The sequence below is a fragment of the Rhagoletis pomonella genome, unplaced genomic scaffold (assembly GCF_013731165.1).
Source record: "Rhagoletis pomonella isolate Grant_MI unplaced genomic scaffold, Rhpom_1.0 Rhpom_scaffold_00003, whole genome shotgun sequence".
Lineage (NCBI taxonomy): Eukaryota > Metazoa > Arthropoda > Insecta > Diptera > Tephritidae > Rhagoletis > Rhagoletis pomonella.
The window spans coordinates 85,395,556-85,416,336 of NW_023458557.1; the positions used below are offsets into that span (position 1 = coordinate 85,395,556).

The 20,781-nt window shown below is 32.3% G+C and overlaps 1 protein-coding gene across 1 annotated transcript in view; it reads right to left on the reverse strand.

The window, feature by feature from the left end:
• Positions 1–20,781, reverse strand: part of LOC118735705 (tyrosine-protein phosphatase Lar) — a gene marked incomplete at its 3' end in the record, with an annotated part of 988,245 nt that overhangs the window by 382,728 nt on the left and 584,736 nt on the right. The window contains 3 exon segments of the mRNA XM_036465626.1: positions 2,249–2,410; positions 5,373–5,504; positions 12,760–12,801. Of these exon segments, the coding sequence (XP_036321519.1) occupies positions 2,249–2,410; positions 5,373–5,504; positions 12,760–12,801 (336 nt within the window).

Consider the following 20,781-nt stretch of genomic DNA (forward strand, 5'->3'; position numbering starts at 1 on the left):
TCAGAGAGCCCAGCATTTTAAAATTCTTTTATCAGAAATTACTGTCGCTAGCATTTTCTTTTTAATTCCACAGTTTTTTGTATGAAAACAAATTGCGAAAAAATTAAAATAAAATTATTTGCAGCACAAAAGTCATGCCACTTAAAACACGAAATCCTGCAAATTAACACACCATTTATATAAACCGGGAAGCCATTATACTTTAAGATACGCATATACATACATACATATCTGTATCCTAAGTTACCACACAGTATGCAGATGAAGGCACTTAGTAAACCGATGAACAAGCGCTCTAGTCTACACACACACACACTCACACGCATTACCGACAACCACACATCCGCCTTTGACAGCATCACACTTGAAAAGTTTTACACAAACTGTAGTTTTGGTAAAGGCTGATTAGCTGTTAGCTGGCTTGGGTGCTAAGTAAGGGGCTACATAAAATTGGGGATGGTGGGATAAACGAACGAAGCCAATTGGGTTGAGAGTTTATATGTTTGTATGTTAATATGTATGTATGTAGAAGAAGGTTTGAGAAGAGTTTATGTTGTTGTTGCAATTGTTAAGTTTACTTAGCTGCTTGTTTGGTTTTTGGTAACGATCTAAGTTGATTAGGCTTTTGGTTTGGACTATCAAAAAACTTTATCCTTAAACGATTTACAGTTTGTAAAATAAACTAAATCAAGTGCTAAGACAGAATGTGTGCACAAATGGCAGATGTATGTATGTACATATGTATATACATACATATTTGTACTTTAAAACCATACGTATTCACATTGGCATGCAATTAACTTCTTTACTCAGGCAGTTAAGCAGACGGACGAAACGTTATACATATTTAAATAAGTGCCTACGCGCATTTATTGCTTCATAGGTACATACAGTGGTGGTCGCACAATTAAGAGCGTTACCTCTTTACGAGTTTTGACCATATATATTTTTTTTTTACAAAAATATAGTTTATGCCACAACGAAAACCAGGTAACTCAAACTTTCAAACCTTGTAAGAAATTTATAAAAAGTTGCAAAATCTCAAAAATGGTCATTAAACTTTCAAACTTTTTAATCAGAATTTCAGGCGCATTCAATTTTAAGATTATATTGAGCACTTTTTAAGCGACTTAAAATTCGTTTTGATTTTTGAGAATTTTTTTCTAACGATGTTAAGAATTTTTTTCCGTACATACACAGTACATAAAAAAAATTTGATATAGGAGTAAACGAGCAACACCATCAGTTAAGAAAAAAGTTCTAATGAAAAGTTTGCAAATTTTAAAATTTTTTTTTAATTTGGCGAATTTTTATAAATCTTGTACAAGGTTTAAAACTTTGTGTTGCACACTTTTCGTTGTAGTATAAACTACATTTTTGTAAATAAAAATGAGGAAATGTGGTGATTTCCGAAATAGCTATCACTTCTACCATTTTTGCACATTATTGTTGCTTTTCCACAATAAGATTTTTCATTAAAAACGGCCTCAAGCTGAATAAAAATTGTTGAATGTAAATAAAAATAAATAAAAAAAATAAATGGCCAAACCTTCGAAAGAAGTAGTGTCACTATTTATGTGACCACCACTGTACATCTATTTTGTTTATTTAATGTAAATTTATTCTCAAACATGTAAACTTGCATGCTTTTCCGCCTTTATTTCCGATATTGTTTAAAGTTTTTCTTTTTGTCTTTTAGTAGAAAATGCTCTTAATTGCATTTGTTGCTTTAGTTTTCCCTGTAACTTATCTTTTATTTCCACAGAAAATTTAATTGAAAATCAATGCACGAAATCTTTTAATACAGGCAGAGGAAGAATGTTAATTAAATTCTTCTGGATTTAAACGATTTCAAAGATTTTGCAGAACTTATTCATAGAAGGTTCGATATTGATTGGCAGGATAAAGATATGGAGCTGCCGTAGACGAGTGGTTAGATGGGAGTATAACATTCAATAGAACCCAGACTCTTTTGAGGATTTGAGCAGCATCAAAAAAGTTATAGAAAACATATTTTTCTTCCAGTCCAATTTTGCCATGAAAAGGATTTCATATAAAATATTATTTCCCTTTCGCAGTGTTGCATTTAAAATTACTACGCTGGGTATTTATAATGTCATTCATTTGTCTTTCACACTTTTCTATTAATATATTTTTTTTTTTAGTTTTTGTATGTTTTTAAGCATTTCATTTTTGTTTTGCAACTACATACATATGTTTGTATGTATATTCTATGCATTTCACTTACCTTCATAAACAGTTAAAGTTGCATCAGCCGATACTGCATCACCAACACCATTTTCAGCTACACATTCGTATGGTGCATCGTCACGACCGGCACGTACTGGTTCAATGCGTAATATAGAAATGCCGCCAGGTTGTTCTAGCACCGTGTAACGAGATTGCGTGCCTGATAAAAAAAAGATAAATCATTTATAACCATTAATTTTTATAAATAAAACCAAAAAGACCGTAGCATATATGTATGTATATAAGTAGGTAGTAAATCTTTGCCAAAGTATGACAGTACTATCTAGACTTCATTTAGGTGGCATTGGGCACGAAACGGTACGAAAAAATGCAAGCACATAATCGATACTTTTCGTTCGATACCAAGTATTTTGAACCAAGTAGGTACTGAGTAGGTAACGAAAAAAAATACTAGTATCGAAACCCGATACTGACAGGCCCATTCTGCGTTGCTAACAAAAAAAAGTTTACCGATAAATAAAGGTACTGTCAAATTTTAAATCATACTTTTCGTAGCCGGTAAATTTCTGAATAAGTTAAAACGTTAACAAGGTACCTAGAATTGCGGTTACACGAAGTGGTGTCATTTCTTGGTAGCGAAATTTCCCTGCCTGTAAGGCAAATGCTGCTTCGGATTTTCCCTCTGTTATTCCTAATGTGAATCGTCGTATGCTTTATGTCTGCTTAGAAGCTAGCGAAAACCGCGAGAAGGCGCCAAGCTCGATATTATGCAAACTATACACGATCCAATTATTTACTTCACAAAATTCGATGTAATGCGTCCTATACACGACTCAACTGTTGAAGTGGAAGTGTCTAGTGAAAGAAGGTTCAGTTCAGACGCGCAGATTAACACCTAAATTCATTAAAAATAAAGAATACTCTAAATGCTCTATAAATCGAAACTTTGTATGAAAATTTCACTTTATAAAAGGTTTAAATCTATTTTGTTTCTTAGAATGAGGCCTTAACTCTATTATTCTAAGAGATGAAAATGATAAAGGTAGGGCACACTAGCTATGCTATTGAAGAAAAGAAACAAAAAAGAAAAATTAGTAGGGTGCAAAGTGATGATAATAATTTTGCGAGAAAAAACAAAAATTTTCAACGTATCCCAGCCCAGAAAATTTAAACGCCATCTTCGCATCTAGTCTGGAGAAAAGCAGATGTCAATCAAAAAAATTTTATAAATTCATACCTCAAATTTTGTGCAAAAATTATAAAAATTCTGCAAACTTGCATCTAAATTTTCAACTTTTTTTGAGTATATAGTTTTATAGCCCATTCAATTTAAATAGAATGTGTGTTTTAAGTTGCTAAAAAATCGCGTTGATTTTTGGCAATTTTTCCTAACGCATTTTCTTCTATACAAAGTATGTTCGACAATTTTTTCGTATGGAAAAAAGTGCGTTATATTTACATTCAGAATAAAAATTATATGCATCTGAATTGCTTTTTGCAAATTTTTGTTAGTAAAATTTTACCCACATATCCCTGATAAAGTCAACGGCCTCAAAGAAAAGTTTTTTTGCTCTCTCGTTAAGGTTTTGAGGTCGACGGCCGGTTTTGCAAAGGCATCGACGATATGCAGCTTTCGGTCTGAAGTCGAACACATTAGAAGAAGAGGAGGAGCTGAAAACTGCATTTGCTTTGCTATTTAAACAAGCGCGAACTTATTTAAATACATATAATGATTTTTTTTCGAAAACAGTGGCAACAATAACCAAGTTATATGTATTCTTCGAAAGTACAAACAAAAGAATACTTTTCGCTGAAATATGTATTTTTGTAATAAATCTTTCTTTCAACGAAAATAATTTCTTGCAATATTTTCCAATGTATTGTCTGCCTGAAATATCATTCACCATTAATCATATTGCTTTGCCACGTAATTGTGTTTTATATATTTTTAGTTCCTACAATATTAACTTTTATTATTTGGTATATAGGATTCCTCGAAAGTCGCTCTTTTCACTACACTGGTAACACTGGATCGCAAAATTTGTGTTTTTTCTACGGATGCCCCTATCCAATTCCAATGTAGAATCGCTCAATGATTCTGAAAATCGGGTTAGTGGCTCGTATATCTTACGAACTAATTTAACAATTTTAATACGAAATACGGCTGATGAAAGTTAACGAAATTCTTCATAAACGGTAAATACACAACTTTTCGATAAGCCTGGTGGTTTCTGAGAAATGAATTAATACTTGAAGATTTTTTGTTTTTTCATAAAAAAAAATATAAAAAAAAGTAAAATTTTAACAGATGAAAAAATTAAAAAAAATAACTGATTCTGTGTAGTTGTTTTTTGTTTTAATTTGTGTTAAAGTGCATTCTGTTATAAAAAAAAAATCAAGCTATTAATGAAGAAAATCGATTGATGAAGAAAAAGGGAATGAGTGCTTAAATGAAAATGCCCAAAAAATTTTCCAATGAAAAAGCGGAATCTATCTAAATAAATGCATGTGTGAATGCGGTTAGAAATTCTGGAATTCAGTCGAGGAAAGTTTACTGCCGGAAATATTTTTGAGGAGGGCTGCCACCTGTTTGAAAAATTTTATTCAATAAAATTGATAAAATAAATGAAATATTACAATACGGGTATTACGCTAATGTGGTTTAAGAAAGTTTGCTGGCGAAAATATTTTTGAAGCGGGTTGCCAACTATTTGAAAAATCTAATTCCGTTAAATCGATAAGATCAGCTGACTATTACAATATGGGTATCAAACGAAAATATTTGAGAATACTTTGATATGGAAATATCTCCAACTAGTAAATACCTCGCGCACATTTTTGCTTAAATTACAAAAGAAATTGGATTTCCGCTTTTTATGGAAGATAATTATACGGTATACGAATCGTTTATACTTTTTTACTTTTTAAATACATACCTTCGAAAATAAATTAAATTAAGCAGCCACATTCATAAAAAATTAAGAATACTTCAAAAATCGAAAATTTGTTTTAAAAATCTCACTTCATTAATCCCTTTAAATTTATTTAATTTTTTATTTATAAGTTTTGGGAGGTGTAACAACACAAAAAAACTTTAAGGCGCAGCGAAGCAGGCCGGGTATTTGCTAGCTATTAATATAGTTAATAGCTTCAAAACTTACCAGATACTTTCTTAGCATTCTTGCGCCAAACTATCGATGGCGGTGGATCGCCACGAGCAGCACAGTAGAAACTAGCCACGCCACCAACGCGTACACCCTGATTCTGAGGCTTCTTGATAATCTCCGGTGGATCTGTGGAAGAGAAGAGGGTAAGAGTGCAATAAGTAATAATTATGAAAAGGTTAAAAGGAAGAAAATAAAAAGAATGGCGACAAGAGAAAACCAGCGACCTAAGCCAACGGAAGTAAGTGAACCAGCTCATTGAGAAGGAAACATTTTCAAGAAATTTCTATTAAAACAAAATCAAAGAAGAGCTAAGTACTATGGCACCGTCAAGTAAATGTACACTTCCTTTGTGGAAATGCTCATGTGTAAATCGTGCCAGATTTTTCCGCTACAAACGGGGCAACAGCGAGCACTGAAGCACTGGAAAAGAGCACGTAACAAGCTTTACCGCTAAGTCCCTAAACAAATCAACGAAACGTGTGAATGTATGTTTACGTTTAATACCCGATACAAATAGCGTATATGCTAGAAATAGGAATGGACGTGTGTATGTAGGTAGGTAGTGCTTACATCAAAGCGAATTGCACTCTGTGTGAGTAAGAAGTGAAAAAAGAAAAATATCCAGAAATATTGCAAAAAATGAAACGAGATAACATTCATATATGCATGCATGTATGTGCTTATATTTGCTTTTTCTACGTTCTTTCAACGTTACACGTTGACTAAAGCGCTTAAGGGTTTGATAGCAGAGCGTGACAGGCCGCGTCGAGTACTTGCGTTTTGGTTACACACTCGGCTTTAATAGCAAATGCAAACATATCGATGTGCATGTTTGCATATAGTCATGTGAAAAATAATAGGTGCACGATATTTCGACCAGTTTTTGATAAACTTCCTTGGTTTATTTAATCTTTATTATTTTTATATAAAACTTTGTAGAAAAATTATAAAAAAAAAAATTATTATAAATTTTTGAAAATAATCTAAGAGTGCAGTTGTAGAGCCCATTCAATTTTTTTTCTGACCTGTCATGCATTTTCTTCCATACAAAGTCTGTTCAACAATTTTTTTTGCATGGAAGAAAATAATGACACGAACCACAAAAACCATTATCAAAAATTATTATTTTACACATGACTGTACATATGTACATATGTGTGTGTGTCTGTGGTCGCATATGCGGCGCTTTGCTTTGTTGCAGAAAATATGGGCTACGGAATGTCGTAGGTATTTAAGTGCGTATTTTCGTCGTTGTTTTTCGTTTATGGCTGAGCGCCTTAACCACAACGAGATGAAGAAAAAAATTTTGTTTTTAAATTTGAGTCTAATCGCGCAAGCAAGCGAAATATTGCAATTTTGTTCAAACAAAATTAAATTTTTCATTTTTTTAAGTTTTAAAATTCTGCTGTTTTTCATGTCATTGATATTTGGCCATAATTATGCGTCTTGTTTTAAATGCAATTAATTGAAATGCTCTAATTTAATCACTTTTACCCAATTGACCTCATTGAAAGGCCGACTGGGTAACCGCGTCTGCCCCTAATTGTGTGCTTTTTTTTTTTGTTCATAAGCACTTAACAAAAAGCACCTGCATCGTCTGATCTGAAATGTGGCGCTCAATATGCTATACGACGGACAACAGGAATATGAACATGTATGTATGTTTGTATGCATGGAATTTCACACATATGCGCCGCTCATTGTCGTCCACTTACGCGTGGCTTTGTTTGTTGTGCGAAAATGCGCAAAACTCACGAAATGCAAAGACGACACACACTAGCAGCTTAAATGCAGCGCCATACACGCCAGTGTTCATATACTATGTATGTATGTACATACACTATGTAGTCATATGTAATATGTACATTAGACAGCACCACTTCACAAGCAAACAAAAAAAGTTTGCGGTACATCGCTGCAAGGCAATTTCGAAGAAAAGGCATGGGTAAAGAAAAAAACGGTCATGAAATGATCCTGAACTAGTAACGAAATGATATTTAAAAAGTCCCGAAACGGTCTCGACCGAATCCCGAAATTATACCGAGCTACGCTCTGTTTGGCACTGAAATAGTCTTGAAACGGTCTCCCGAAATGGACCCTTATCAGCACCAAAATGATCCTCAAATTTTCAGGAAATGGTCTTGAGCCAGAAATATTTCTCTGGCAAAAGCTTAAATGACATTAAGTTTAATTACATTAGGGTGATAAGAACTGAGATCTGATGCGTAAGCACTATGCAGACCGGAGTACTTGAAGATATGCCGAAGATATGACGAAAAATATGAAAAGGGGACTCCTAGGTTCACATTTCGGGGTTATGAAAATTTACCTCCTCAGCGAGCGCTTAAAATAGCAAAAATCGAAATGTATTCGATATAAAAGTGTGATACATACATTTTTGAAATTATATCTTTAAGTAATATCCAACTGTCTACGTTCCGATCGGCATCAAGTGGCTCTTTAGCATATAGCCTATATTATATATATTATATATATAGGCTATAGGCTATAGTATACTAAATTCCGAATAACTCATATGCCCCACCAAGCGAGCAACTTTGGCTGTCAAGCGAGTAATCAAGCAGACTAGAGTTACTTAACTTGAATGTACTAGTAAAATCTTCATATTTCAAAACTCAACGCGACTTGACTATTTGACTGTTAGTGACTGCCAGCAGGCTGCAGCCTAAGTTACTCACTTGCCGCAGCGTATGTGTTATCTACCAACATCAACATTTATAGGGCCATTCTGGCTGGGATAGTAAGAAGTCTTTCGCAAGACAAATGAAGGAAAGATGGCAAGATAGTTGGAAAGACTTTTGTTATTTTAGCACTAGTCTTAGAAAAAAAACCCTCTCTCATATACCACTAGTGTCGAAAATCTATTTTGAGAGACAGCACTTGTATGTCATTAAGCTCGCGTCGCTACAGCAGTCGCAATGGCTGAGCGAAAAACCCCTGGCATGCCGTTCGAGAGATCTGAGTTCGTTTTTTTTTTCAAACTAGAATTTTTTTCCTTTCAATTACATTTTCTTTTAATCTTCAGATATTATTGCTTTAAAAGGAAAAACATATATTTTTTAATTCAATTTAATTTATAGAAATTTATCTTAAGTATTTTTTTTTATAAAAAAATTTTTTTCCTTCGCAACTTAATTTTCTTTTAATTTTTAGATGTTATTCTTTTAAAAAGAAAAACATTTTTGTTTTAATTTAATTTAATTTTTAGGAATTTATTTTATTTATTTGTATTTATTTTGTTTATTTATTTATTTTCTTTTAAAAGATTAACTTTCTTTTGATTTTTAGATTTCTTTATTTATAAAGGATTTGTTTTTCATACAATTAATTTTTAGAACCTTATGTTATTTTTTTATATCTTAATTTATTTTTGTTCTTTCTTAATATAATTTTTTTAAACTTTTGGATGTTATTCTTTTTTAAATCATTTAATTTCTAGAAGCTTACTTTATGTTGTCTGTTTTAATTTAATTTGGGTTTCTTTTGTGGGTTTGATTTTCTTTTGATTTTTAGATTTTATTTATTTTTTTATGAAACCAATTTTCTATTATTTCATTTGCTTTAACTTTTTATATTTACTTTTAAAAACATTTTTTTTAATTGTAATAGTACGTTATTTTTTAAATTTTTTACTTACATTTTTTTCTTTTTCTAATTTATTTTTAGATTTTATTGTTTAAAAAAATATATATATTTTTTTTACTTTAATTTTTTAAATTATCTTTATTTATTTTTGCTTTATTTTAATTTAATTTAATTTTATTAATTTGTTTTAACTGCTTTAAAAGGAAAGATAAATGTTTTTGTGATTTAATTTAATTAAAAAAAACTTATCTTTCCAATGATATATAACAACATTTCGAAATCAAGTCATAAATAAAAAAATTAGAACTCACCAAGGACATATTCTATATCTCTAAACTCCTCTCCAAGAATGGTTTCAACCAAAGCGGGTAATTGCATTCTTCTTTTTTCTTCTTGCGACCCAGTCTAATGTACATGCATACATAAATGATTTGCGCATGACTAGTTATGTTCATGAATTTATTTACTTTATTACTTTGCGCGTTTATTTTCAACTTTTCCCTGCTGCGCTGCTCATAGCAACGAACAATTTTCGGATTTTTATTTTCATTACAATTTTTTTTCAATCTGTTAAACAAAAGCGTTCCATACCATTTATTTACTACATATCCTGTTGCACAAAAGCATTGCACGCACGTCGACATATGGTTACCACCACTACATGCAAATTAAAACTGTGTTTTTTTTAGGTAAAAATAAATTTTTAATTTTTCTGAGTATTTTATGAAAGCTACACATACATAAGTACATATGTACATACATAAATATATAATGTTTAATGAAGGTCCTGTTTATTGTTGTAAGCGTGCGTTTAATATTATTGTTGTTATTGGGACATTTACATGAAATGTAAAAAATTAATTTTTCATGAACAAATATTTATAACGGAAGCGAGAGTGAAAATAAGTAATTTATTTACTTTGATGAGTTGGTAAATGGCAGCTGCGCGCACATCGAGCACATGTGTATGTATGTGTGTGTTAAATTAATGCATGTTGTGTTTAAGGTGTTAAATTAAAAATAAGAAACTGTTAGTAAAATCGAGCTGATGTTGGGAAATGTGGTAATGATGTGAAATAAATGCGAATGTAGAATGTAAAAATTTAATTATGAACAAAATTCTGTATTGAGTGTAATTAAAAATTTGTTAAATATGGGCTTTGAATAATACCAGCATAACACTGAATAAAAATTATTTAAATTTGGAAACGTATTTATTATGAGTAAAATAATTTAAATCAGCATTTATTCATTATCTTTTTCAATTGTTTTGAATTACTTTTTTCAAATATTTAAAATGTTTTTTTTTTTCAAATACAAATATGTGAGCTAAAATTTTTCATTTAAAATTAAAAAAATAATGATGGTTTTCCATCCCTGATCAAAAAAATTTCATTGAAAAAAATATAAAATAAAATATAACAAAAGAGAAATCGAAAATTAAAAAAAAAAATCCTTTTTCAGTTTCTTCTTATTAGGCACTACAACCAATTTCATGTTTAGGTTGAAACAAAAAAACTTCGCCAATTTCATTTTTCATTTACGAAGTTGCACAAATTGTTCAACCCCAAGTGCAGAAAAAAGCTCCCACAGTTTGCCATTCCATCTAATAGGGTAGCCCAGAATAGTTCTGTCGGTATCCTCCCGCATCCTCCTATTTTTTGTTCTAAATCGTCCAAGTTTCTGCGCCATTTAAAGGAAGGGGCATTATAAGAAACTTGCGGAGCGTGATCTTTGTTTGTCGAGCAAGAGCTCTGCTTTCCAATAGCCAACCGAGCTCAAAGTAGATCCGCTTCGGCAAGAGATAGTCTTCCTTCGATCTACAGTCTGGTCTGCCGTCAATGCTGAATCCTGGTTAGACGAAGTCATTTGCTACTTTACTTTATATTACTTTAAACCGTGGCGTGCGTCCCTAGGCACGGATACTCATTGTGTGTTGCCAGAAGGCGCTTTGTTTTTGGTCTTTCTCTCCAAGTGGGTTTAAAAACGGCGGGCAGGGAGTGTCTTTTACAGGACCTGACGTGCCGTGAAAATGTGGAAATTTAGCAGGTCTGAAGCCAAACTAATAAGGTCGACTCAATCGATTGGTGGGCAGTAATTGGCGCAAACAACAAGATCTTACTACTTGTGGAAAGTTCACTGGGATTGAAATGCGCCATGCCGATGCAGTCACTTCAGCAAAGTGTAAAACACTCTCCCTGGATCCGTTGAACTGATGACACTATTTTCATGCGACGCCTTATCTGTATGTAAAGCGCGAGCTCACATTTGGTGCTTATAAAGTAGAGATAGTGCAGAAAGTTTAAATGACATTAGCAGGTTTGTTACTGTTAGCTACTAATCTACTCGATGAGGATCCCCCCTTCGCGACCGTTTTCGCGATACAGAGAATTTTAGTCTGAAGTAAAACTTTGCGTCCACTCAGGTAGGCTCATGCTGTTTTCATGTGTCGGAAAATAGTCTACGCTATCATCTCGGCCTGGCGATTTATTTTGTTTGAGCTTGCGCGCAACCATTTGGAGCTCTTTTTAGGAATAAAATCAAAATTAAAAATCAAAAGTATATAAAATTAAAATTAAGAATAAAATCTTAATTTAGTAAGAGCAGAGCTGTGAACAAGGTTTAACAATAAGTTAAAAGAAAATAATTGATAGGGACTCCAGCAACAGCAAGAAATTATATAATGAATATTGCTTTTGAACAAAGAAACAAAATTTTGTTTGTAGACACTCGGATATACAGTCGGTGTCAAATGTAAGTGTACACCATGTTGTAATATAAAATTTAAAATAATTTTCATGCAAAATTTTTTTCATTAATTATTTATGAAAATATAGCTTATTCTATAACATAAACCATATAACACACTTTATATAAAGTTTACAAAAATTCATCAAAACTTCAAAATTTTTATTCAGAATTTCTAGAAAATTTTTGAGTATGCAGTTTTGTAGCTCGTTCAATTTTCGTAATTTTTTTTTTTGGAGGGTGTTGCGCATTTCCTTCCATATAACTAGTAATTTTTAGCAAAAAAAAAACCGACTTCAACTCCCATATAAAAAAAAAATATATATATATATATCTCATGATCCGCTGATCGGATCTTAACGAGATTAGTATGGGACCACCTCTGAGACGCTACCTTTCCGATGCATAAAGGGGTCCAAAGTTATGCGGTAACATACATAAAAAAAAAAAAAAAAAATATTCCGACGAACTGATAACCTCCTCCTTTTTTGGAAGTCGGTTAAAAATAGGTTTTGATCACCCGCAACACCCTCCACAAAAAAAAATAAAATTATAAAAAATCAACGGTAATTTCTAGCGACTTGAAACTTGCACTTTGTACTGAAATTGAACGGGCTACAAAACTGCAAACTCGAAAATTTTCTAGAAATTTTTAATACAATTTTTGAAATTGTGATGAAAACTGTTTTTAATTTTTCTGAACTTTATATAAAGTGTGAAACTTTGTGTTATATGGTTGCTGTTATAGAATTATCTATATTTTCATAAATAATTAATGAAAAAAATTTAGCATGAAAATAATTGTGAATTTTATATTACAACAAGGTGTACACATACATTTAGCACCGACTGCATATTCTCCCTAAAGTGTCAGCTTTTCTTTGTCACCTACATATGTATATCGCGCAGTGTAAACCAAACAGCTAATTTTCAACAGCAACAAAAAGGATCGACCTTCAACCACTACAACACTCACACCCTTAGTGCGAGTATAGCATTTATAAACGAACTCCACCAACAAACTTACGTGTTAGATATTGTATATATGGAAAATCCGAAAAATTCGCATCTGCAACACACACACAGGAACATTAGATTCATTTGTTTTGCTTTGTTTTGGTTTTCTATTTTAATTGATTTTTTGTTTTGATTTTGATTTCAACATAATTTTTAATGCATTAAATTGAATTTATAAACTAACTGAGCTTGAATGCAAGCTGCTATTGTTTTTAATCTGATTATTATATTGATTAATTCATTATATTACAGATTTTCTTGTTTCTTGTTATTATTTGCACTCCATAGTGAATTACTAAATTAGTTTTTATCATATTTTAATTAGCATTTTATGTGTAGTAGTATAAGTAGTTTGATTGTAAGCAGCTTAAAAATACACAACATGCCTACATATGCCTTCGATTTATTAATTCATGCAATTTTTGGCCACCATTGTGCTCAGTTTAATTTTAATAGTTTATTAGGCAAGCAACATTTTTAATTACTTTTGTATTTGCTTTGATTTTCAATTGAAATAATTTTGGAATTTGGATTTTTTGTGTAGCATACATTTAGGCGTACAACATTAATCGACTTAGGAACTTATGCTAGTGCTACTAAATTTGTAATTATGCATGTTTATACTAAGATATCTTGATAGGAAGATAATAAAACTAGAGTTAAAGAAAACATAATTATAAGATATATTTTTTAGATAAATATTCTAACTTGGTCAATATTTTCAAAATACTTATACAAATATATAAACTTTTGCGAGGTATGCTGTATTTAACTCGATTGGTTTTCAAATTATGTTGGATGAAAGTGAAGATTTTAAGCAAAATCTTGTTTTTGTTTTTTTATATCGGTACAAAGTGAAATAAGCCCATTAAATTTACTTACGTGTCTCAAGTGTACGGATTTAATCTAACTAAAACCTGCAAATTTATAAAATTTTTTGGTATTTGTTTTATACGTTGTCTTTAAAATTGGGTTCAGTTGGAGTAGTACACAATAATTTCATATTTTTATATGCTTGAATTTTCTCCTGAAATTTTTTTTGATTAGCCACAGATGAAGGAAACAAACTTAACAGAAACTTCCACCACACTCAAGGCTATGGAGACAGATCCAAAGTCATATTATTCTTATCCTAGTAAGTTTGAATGTAGAACAATTTCAAATTCCTTTGCGGTTTCCTACACCTTCTTTGAACTTTACAACTAACTGTAATAAAAAGTCTTATAAAAATCAATTATTATCACAAGTATCTGCTAACAACAGCACCAGGGTGCTAATGTGATTATTGGTTGTTTTACGAGTCGCTTGTGTTTAAAATTGGAGCAGAGCTGAGGATGGACGCGAAATAAGCAACGACTTCATAATGAAGGAAAAATGCTTAACATGGATATAAAAATGGCAAAAGAATCTTCAGGAACATAAAATTAAAAAAAGTATGGATTTAATGGATAACATTTAGCAAGCAAAAAATTAAGAAAACTAAAGCCATTGTTAAAATTTTGAACAAACTTGCCGATTTAACTCAGCATCTGCGCCATTTAAAGTAAAGAATCAAAAGCAAAAGGCAGAAGAGAGGGCCTTAATTTGCATTACGTGAATCAATACTTAGTTACACACCTACTTTTCGACATACATACATATACACTTATCAACCGCATACATACTTACATACTACCCTAGCATTACATATTACCCACCCACATCCAAGCAGTCAGGCGTAGTATTGATTGTAATCGAACAGCATTTACTGCAAATACGGATTTCTGCTGCTATCCGTTTTTCTCTTTAATCTCGCAAAACTCGCGCTTGGTGCCGATTTTTATTATATTTTTTTTTTTGTAAATTTCTTCCTTCTTTTTCGATTAACGTCAGCTTTACAAACTTCTTGTATTTGGATTTTTCGTTATATCTACAGTGACGAACAAAAGTATTGTCACAGAGAATTTTTTGAAATTTATGCAAAGTTTTTTATTGAAATTTATTTTCGCAACTATATTTTTTTAAATGTAGTGCATAAAACAACAAAAATTATAAAAACCAAATCTCTAAACTCTGTGCAAAACTCAATAAATTTGCATACTAATCAGCGATTTTGTAATCAGACTTGTTAGAAAAATCTTAAGTATGCAGTTTTTCAGCCCATTCAATTTTAGTATAACCAAGTGCAAGTTTGAGGCTATATACGTAGAATTTTTCTAAAAAATCTGATTAGAAAGTTTAAAATTAGTATGCAAGATTATGGAGTTTTGCTGAGTTTTGCACAAAGTTTATAGATTTTATTTTTTATTTTGTTTTTCGTTGTAAAATTAACTATATTTTTATAAAAAATTAGAGAAAAGAAATTGTAATAAAAAAAAGTTTGCCATACAATGCGAAAAGTTCTTTGTGCCAATACTTTTGTTCGTCACTGTATGTAGATTCTCCCGCACGATTTTTCGTTTATTTATTTGCCATTGTCTGCGCAATTTTAAATGCTTTGTCGCAGCTATCATGAAAATCGGTGCGAGGAAAATGGGATATGTGGGTAGATGAGATAGGCGAGTTAAGCACAAAACCAACAAAAAAAAGGCTGAGAAACAATTTCGATTTCGTATAATTTAAATTGAAACTCTCGCTGGCACATCATCAATGTCGTTCATGCGTTAGTTTTGCGATTTTTTTTTTTCGTTTCTCACACAGATTCGATGGTTTAAAGCGCCTAGTAAGCTGCTACAAAGTATGTATGTATGCACGTAGATAGCAAAGACTTCAAGAGAAATACATCCATACACATATAGGTAGAGGAGCGCTTCATAGGGAAAAAAAGCAAAGGAGAACGTCTGTCATTTTCTTGTTGCTTTTAATTTAGTCATTTAAAGAAAATTTGCGTATTTTCTTGTAGCAATCGAAAATTGCTGAATGCGGCTTTAAGCGCTGCAAATTCGTTTTTATTTAAAATAAAACAATTTTCACCTTGCTAACTCGTATTACTCGCTATCTTTTATTGAGAGAAGCATAGCTTAACGCGCTCGCTAACCTCCATGCTTAAAGTAGTATCGTTAACGCTGTGGGTTATCAAACAGCTTTGCATTGTCGGCGCTAATATGGCTATTGTGAATTTACAGTAATGGAAATAAAATTTAGTCTTAATGTACACACACATACATATGTATAATAATATGCAAATATAGAGAAATGCTGATAATAGAGAGTTGATGAAAATAAGGACGACTGCCTATGCTTGCAATGGCATTATGCATAGAAGAGCAATAATCACAAAAAGGGATTTACTTTAACATTACAAATGGAGTGATGGCAGATGTCATAGTCAAATAATTGTAAGCTGACATTTTAGACAGGCTTCGATTGTATTTAAGGGTAATTGTAAGAGGAATCTCTAAGGCGAATGCGGTACAAGAAGAATGTTGAAAAACAAGATGTTAAAAGCCTACATTTTACGTGCTTGAAAAAATGTTATCGTGGAGAGAAAAGAAGGCAGGTGGTATTGGTATTGCTAAAGGTACTGATATCGGCATTCTTTTTGGTGTGGATGTTGAAATTAGTATTCGTATTAGTGTTGGTAATGTTATTGGTATAGGTACTGGTAGCAAATTAGTGCAAGCATTTTTTACTTATATAACGTTTCAAATGGAAAATTTGATTCTTTTCAAATCAAGTTTCGAAATGAGTAAATAAATAAATGAAGAAATTGTGAGAATTCTTTTAGGAAAATCCATATTGGATTCTCGAAACCATGGCTGAAAAAGCAAACGTGTCAAGCAATACCGTTTCGCGAGCTAATAAAATCTATGGCAAACGTCTAGCTACTAATAGGAAAAAAGGAACTGGCATACCAAAGGATTTCGAAACCCCGAATGAAGCCTAGATGATTGTAGCACTTTTTAAGAAAAATCCAAGTATATCGGGAAGAAAGGTAGCAGAAAATGTACAATACACTCAGGCTATCGATAGAAAAGTTAAGAAGAAAGAAAGACCAAACGTTCTAGATAGAAAAGCAGAAAAGAATATCGAAGCAAAGGAACGAGCCAAACGAGTTCAACGTGATTTCATACAGAGAATTTGTTTGCTGCATTATTGAGGATGATACATACATATGTACTTGGCGACATGTCGCAGCTTCCGGGTGGCGATTTTTATGTCGCAAACGGTATAGACAATGTCCCAGAGGAGTACAAAACCAAAAACAAAAAAAAAATACAAACTTTCCTACAAAATATTTGGTATGGCAGGCAATATGTAGTTTTGGTATGCGCAGCAATTTGTTTTGTTACAACTGGGACTATTAACACGGAATTACATATCTGGGAGCGCTTACAAAAACGACTTATACCATTAAAAAGGCGGTAGATATGAAATTTATGTATATCGATAAAAATATCGATAACTTACCCAATAACAACATCGATCAAAAATATCGATAACAAAATCGTCAAAAATATCGATTACAAAATCGTCAAAACTATCGATAACAAAATCGATACAAATATCGATTATTATATCGACAAGCTCCGAAAATATCGATAGCAAAATCGATAAAAATTTTGCTAACAAAATGGATAAAAATATCGATAACTAAACTGATAAAAATATCGATTATTATATCGATAAGTCCCGAGAATCACGAAAATCTCTAAAATCCCAAAATAGTTTTCAGATTGAGTCTCTGTGTCTCTATCTATATCCTCTTCATATTTACTTTTATCGGTATCCTCATCCTCATCTTTTTATACCCGAGCGCACTTGTTTGTAACAGCCAAAACGAATCGAGATAGATATAGACAAATGTATACATAAATGCTCAGAATGAATAGAGAAGTCGATTAAGCCATGTCTGTCTGTCCGTCCGTCTGTGTACACGATAATTGAGATATCTCAACGAAATTTGGTATGTGGGTTTCCATTTACCCAAGGTAGGTTGGTATTGAAAATGGGCGAAATCAGACAGTAACCACGCCCACTTCCCATATAACGGTAATTTCCAAAAATACGAAAACTGCGATATTTTAGTAACTACTGGAGATTATTCACTCAAAATTGACATTTACAATAAGTTTTAAACGAAAAATAAGAATATTATAAATTTTTGGAAAATGGGCGTAGCCACGCCCACTTATGGTTACATGTGTATATTTTGGTAACCGCTGCACCAATTTCTTCCAAACTTGGCACAGTTGTTAACCTTGGTACAACATACGAAATGGCAGAAATTTTTTAAAATCGGACAACAACCACGCCCACATCCCATATAACGGTAATTTAGAGAAAAACGAAGTCTTCGATAAATCGGTAAATATTGAAGCTAGTGTATTCAAAATTGATGCTTGCAACAATTCTTTACCAAGAAATACGTTTATAGTAAAATTTTGGAAAATAGGCGTGGCACCGCCCACTTATGATCATATACATATATTACGGTAACCGTTCTACCAATTTGTACCAAACTCGGTGTGGTTATTGTGCTTGCCACATATAAGCAAAACGTTGAAAATTATTGAAATCGGACTAAAATGACGGCCGCTTTTCATATAACGGTAAATTTCAGAAATGCGTGAAACTGGAATATTTCGAAATTTAAGGACGCTAATTTACTCAAAATTGATACACCCCGGCTTACCGTCTAGCGGTAGCATTCAGAAAAGTGAAAAAACATATATTTAATACTTGCGCCGGGTATTTAATGTTCGGCTCCGCCCGATCTTAGACTTTCTTACTTGTTACTTTTATTTTTATCATTTTCTTCATCTACATATTCCCCTTCATCTTTGCCCTTATATAAGTAAAGTGTTTGAATTTACCTTGGCCTTCATTTTTGCCTTTGTTTTTGTTTTTATTTTTACCTTTGTTATTCTTTAACATTTTATTAGCAAGTTTTTGTTAAATTAATACCATATGCATACACTCAAGAAGCGCTTGTTTCAACCGCAACCATTTCCGTGTGCAATTTCCTTTGAATTTGCCAATTTACTCTCAACCAACCAACCGCCGCTAAAGAAGTTTCACTTCAAAATCTAACCCTATTTTTTTATATGTAGGCGACGATTATTCGACGCCCAGGATATACTTATATATTTTGGCCACCTTCTCATAGGGAAATTTGTTTGTTTGAAGCTACATAAAAGTTGGTAATCTATACCCTCTACTTGGGAGGATAGATAAAAAAAAGCTATCTAAGTGAAAAATTTTTTTTTTAATTTGACATCTTACGAAAACTGGCAGAAGGGAAAAATTACTTTTCGCTTAAATTGCTGATGAAACCGGCAGTAACAGTCCACCCCTCCGAATAAAGAGTTAATGGATTCTCTCTATCTAGATACTTTGCCGTCATTTTGTTTGCTGCCAAGAGTTGAGGTAGGTCGGCATTTCTTACCAAGCTCGAAATTGATTATCACATCAGAAATTACTCCTATAGCCACTTGGCTATCTGAAAATATACCTGCAGAATTTGCTGGTCTGATAAGACAGACGACAGCAAAATTCATTAAAAAATCAAAGACATGAGAAAAAAGTTCTGCTATCAAAATTTCTTAACCCTTCTGCTTTTTTCGACTTTACCCCGTCCTAAAATGTTTTGGGTCATTGTGACCTAATAATATAATGTAATAAGTTTTAAGGCAGAACCCCTTTTTTTCAATTTGAATTCGATAATATTTTTATTAATTAATGACCGTCGAACACATTTTTTTATTGAATTTTTATAAAAATATACTTTGAAAATTTATAAAGGTTTTGGTTGCAGCGAAGATATGTGTCTTTCCATCTGTGTTTTGATATACAAACTGCGTTAATCGCAAAATTGAAATTTTAAAACAATTCTTTATATTATTAAACATGCGATTTATTTATTCAAAAAAATTTATAGCAGCGGCAAAGTACTTTTTCAAGCCACAGAATAAATGAAAGGTATTTCTTTTGATTTTTCTTAAGATCTGGATCATAAGCTTTAAAGCGTTCGTAAAGCAACAATTTTACACCTGCAGTAGGGTAATCGATATCCTTATTACTAAAATATTAAAATTAAATGTTAATAAGCCACAATAACATTGACAAAAGGTTATCGTTGAATTTGCACAGCGGTGTGGTCAGACTGGTTATTTTCTACAGCATGGTGTGTGTTCGAAACTTCTAGGAAAATTAATAAGTTTTTGTCTGCCTATTTCCTGCAACGTTTTTATGCTGAGCTGATAGCTATCACATTACTAATAAAGGGTGATATGTTTACCAGGAATAAAACCTACATACATATAAAGGTCACTGACATCCAGTCGGCTTGGAAATACAAGAAAAAACAGAGCTTATGCAAGTATCGTTAATCACAAAGTATTCGCTTTAGTATTTGAAAAATTCTAAATATGTAGTAAGAAATTTTCTGCTATTACAGGGGAACGTTGGCTTGCAGAACGCAACTGTAAAATTTCTAGTCAGCTTTGGCCGACCTTTGGTGCCTAACGCACAGAATGCCTACTCGATCTCAGTAAACCGGATATTTATTCGATGATTTTGAGAGTGCTTACAGTTCACTGTTTCATTGGCTGACTACGCGTACCCCGGCACGATTTCTGTAGAAGCTGTGGCAATGTTGAAGAGGACGAAACTATTTCGCATCTTCTCCATGACTGCACGGCACTTGCAAAACATAAGGCTTAAAATACATGCAAATACATCTTCAAGGAACCCTCTAGTCTCGAGTCTATAGATATCGATCCAGTTTTAAAAATGTTATCTTGATCCTAGACGGTATATAAACATATAAACTTGAAAATATGTTCTGCATCGTATTGTCTTAAGAACTGAGCAATTTTATGCGGTCGTTGGATTTTATTTGCACCTTAAACTTCACATCTAAGCACTCCGTCTTAAGCATTGCACCTTTGAGAGCAATATATTTTTCCTAGAAACTTTAAAGAACAAGGACAAAAAAAAAAAAATAAACCAAATAAATGCACAAAACCGCAAATTTCGGCAAGCAGCCGTAAGCTTCAAATTTGCATATACATTATCTCATCAAATATACGCTCAATATCTGGTCAAACTG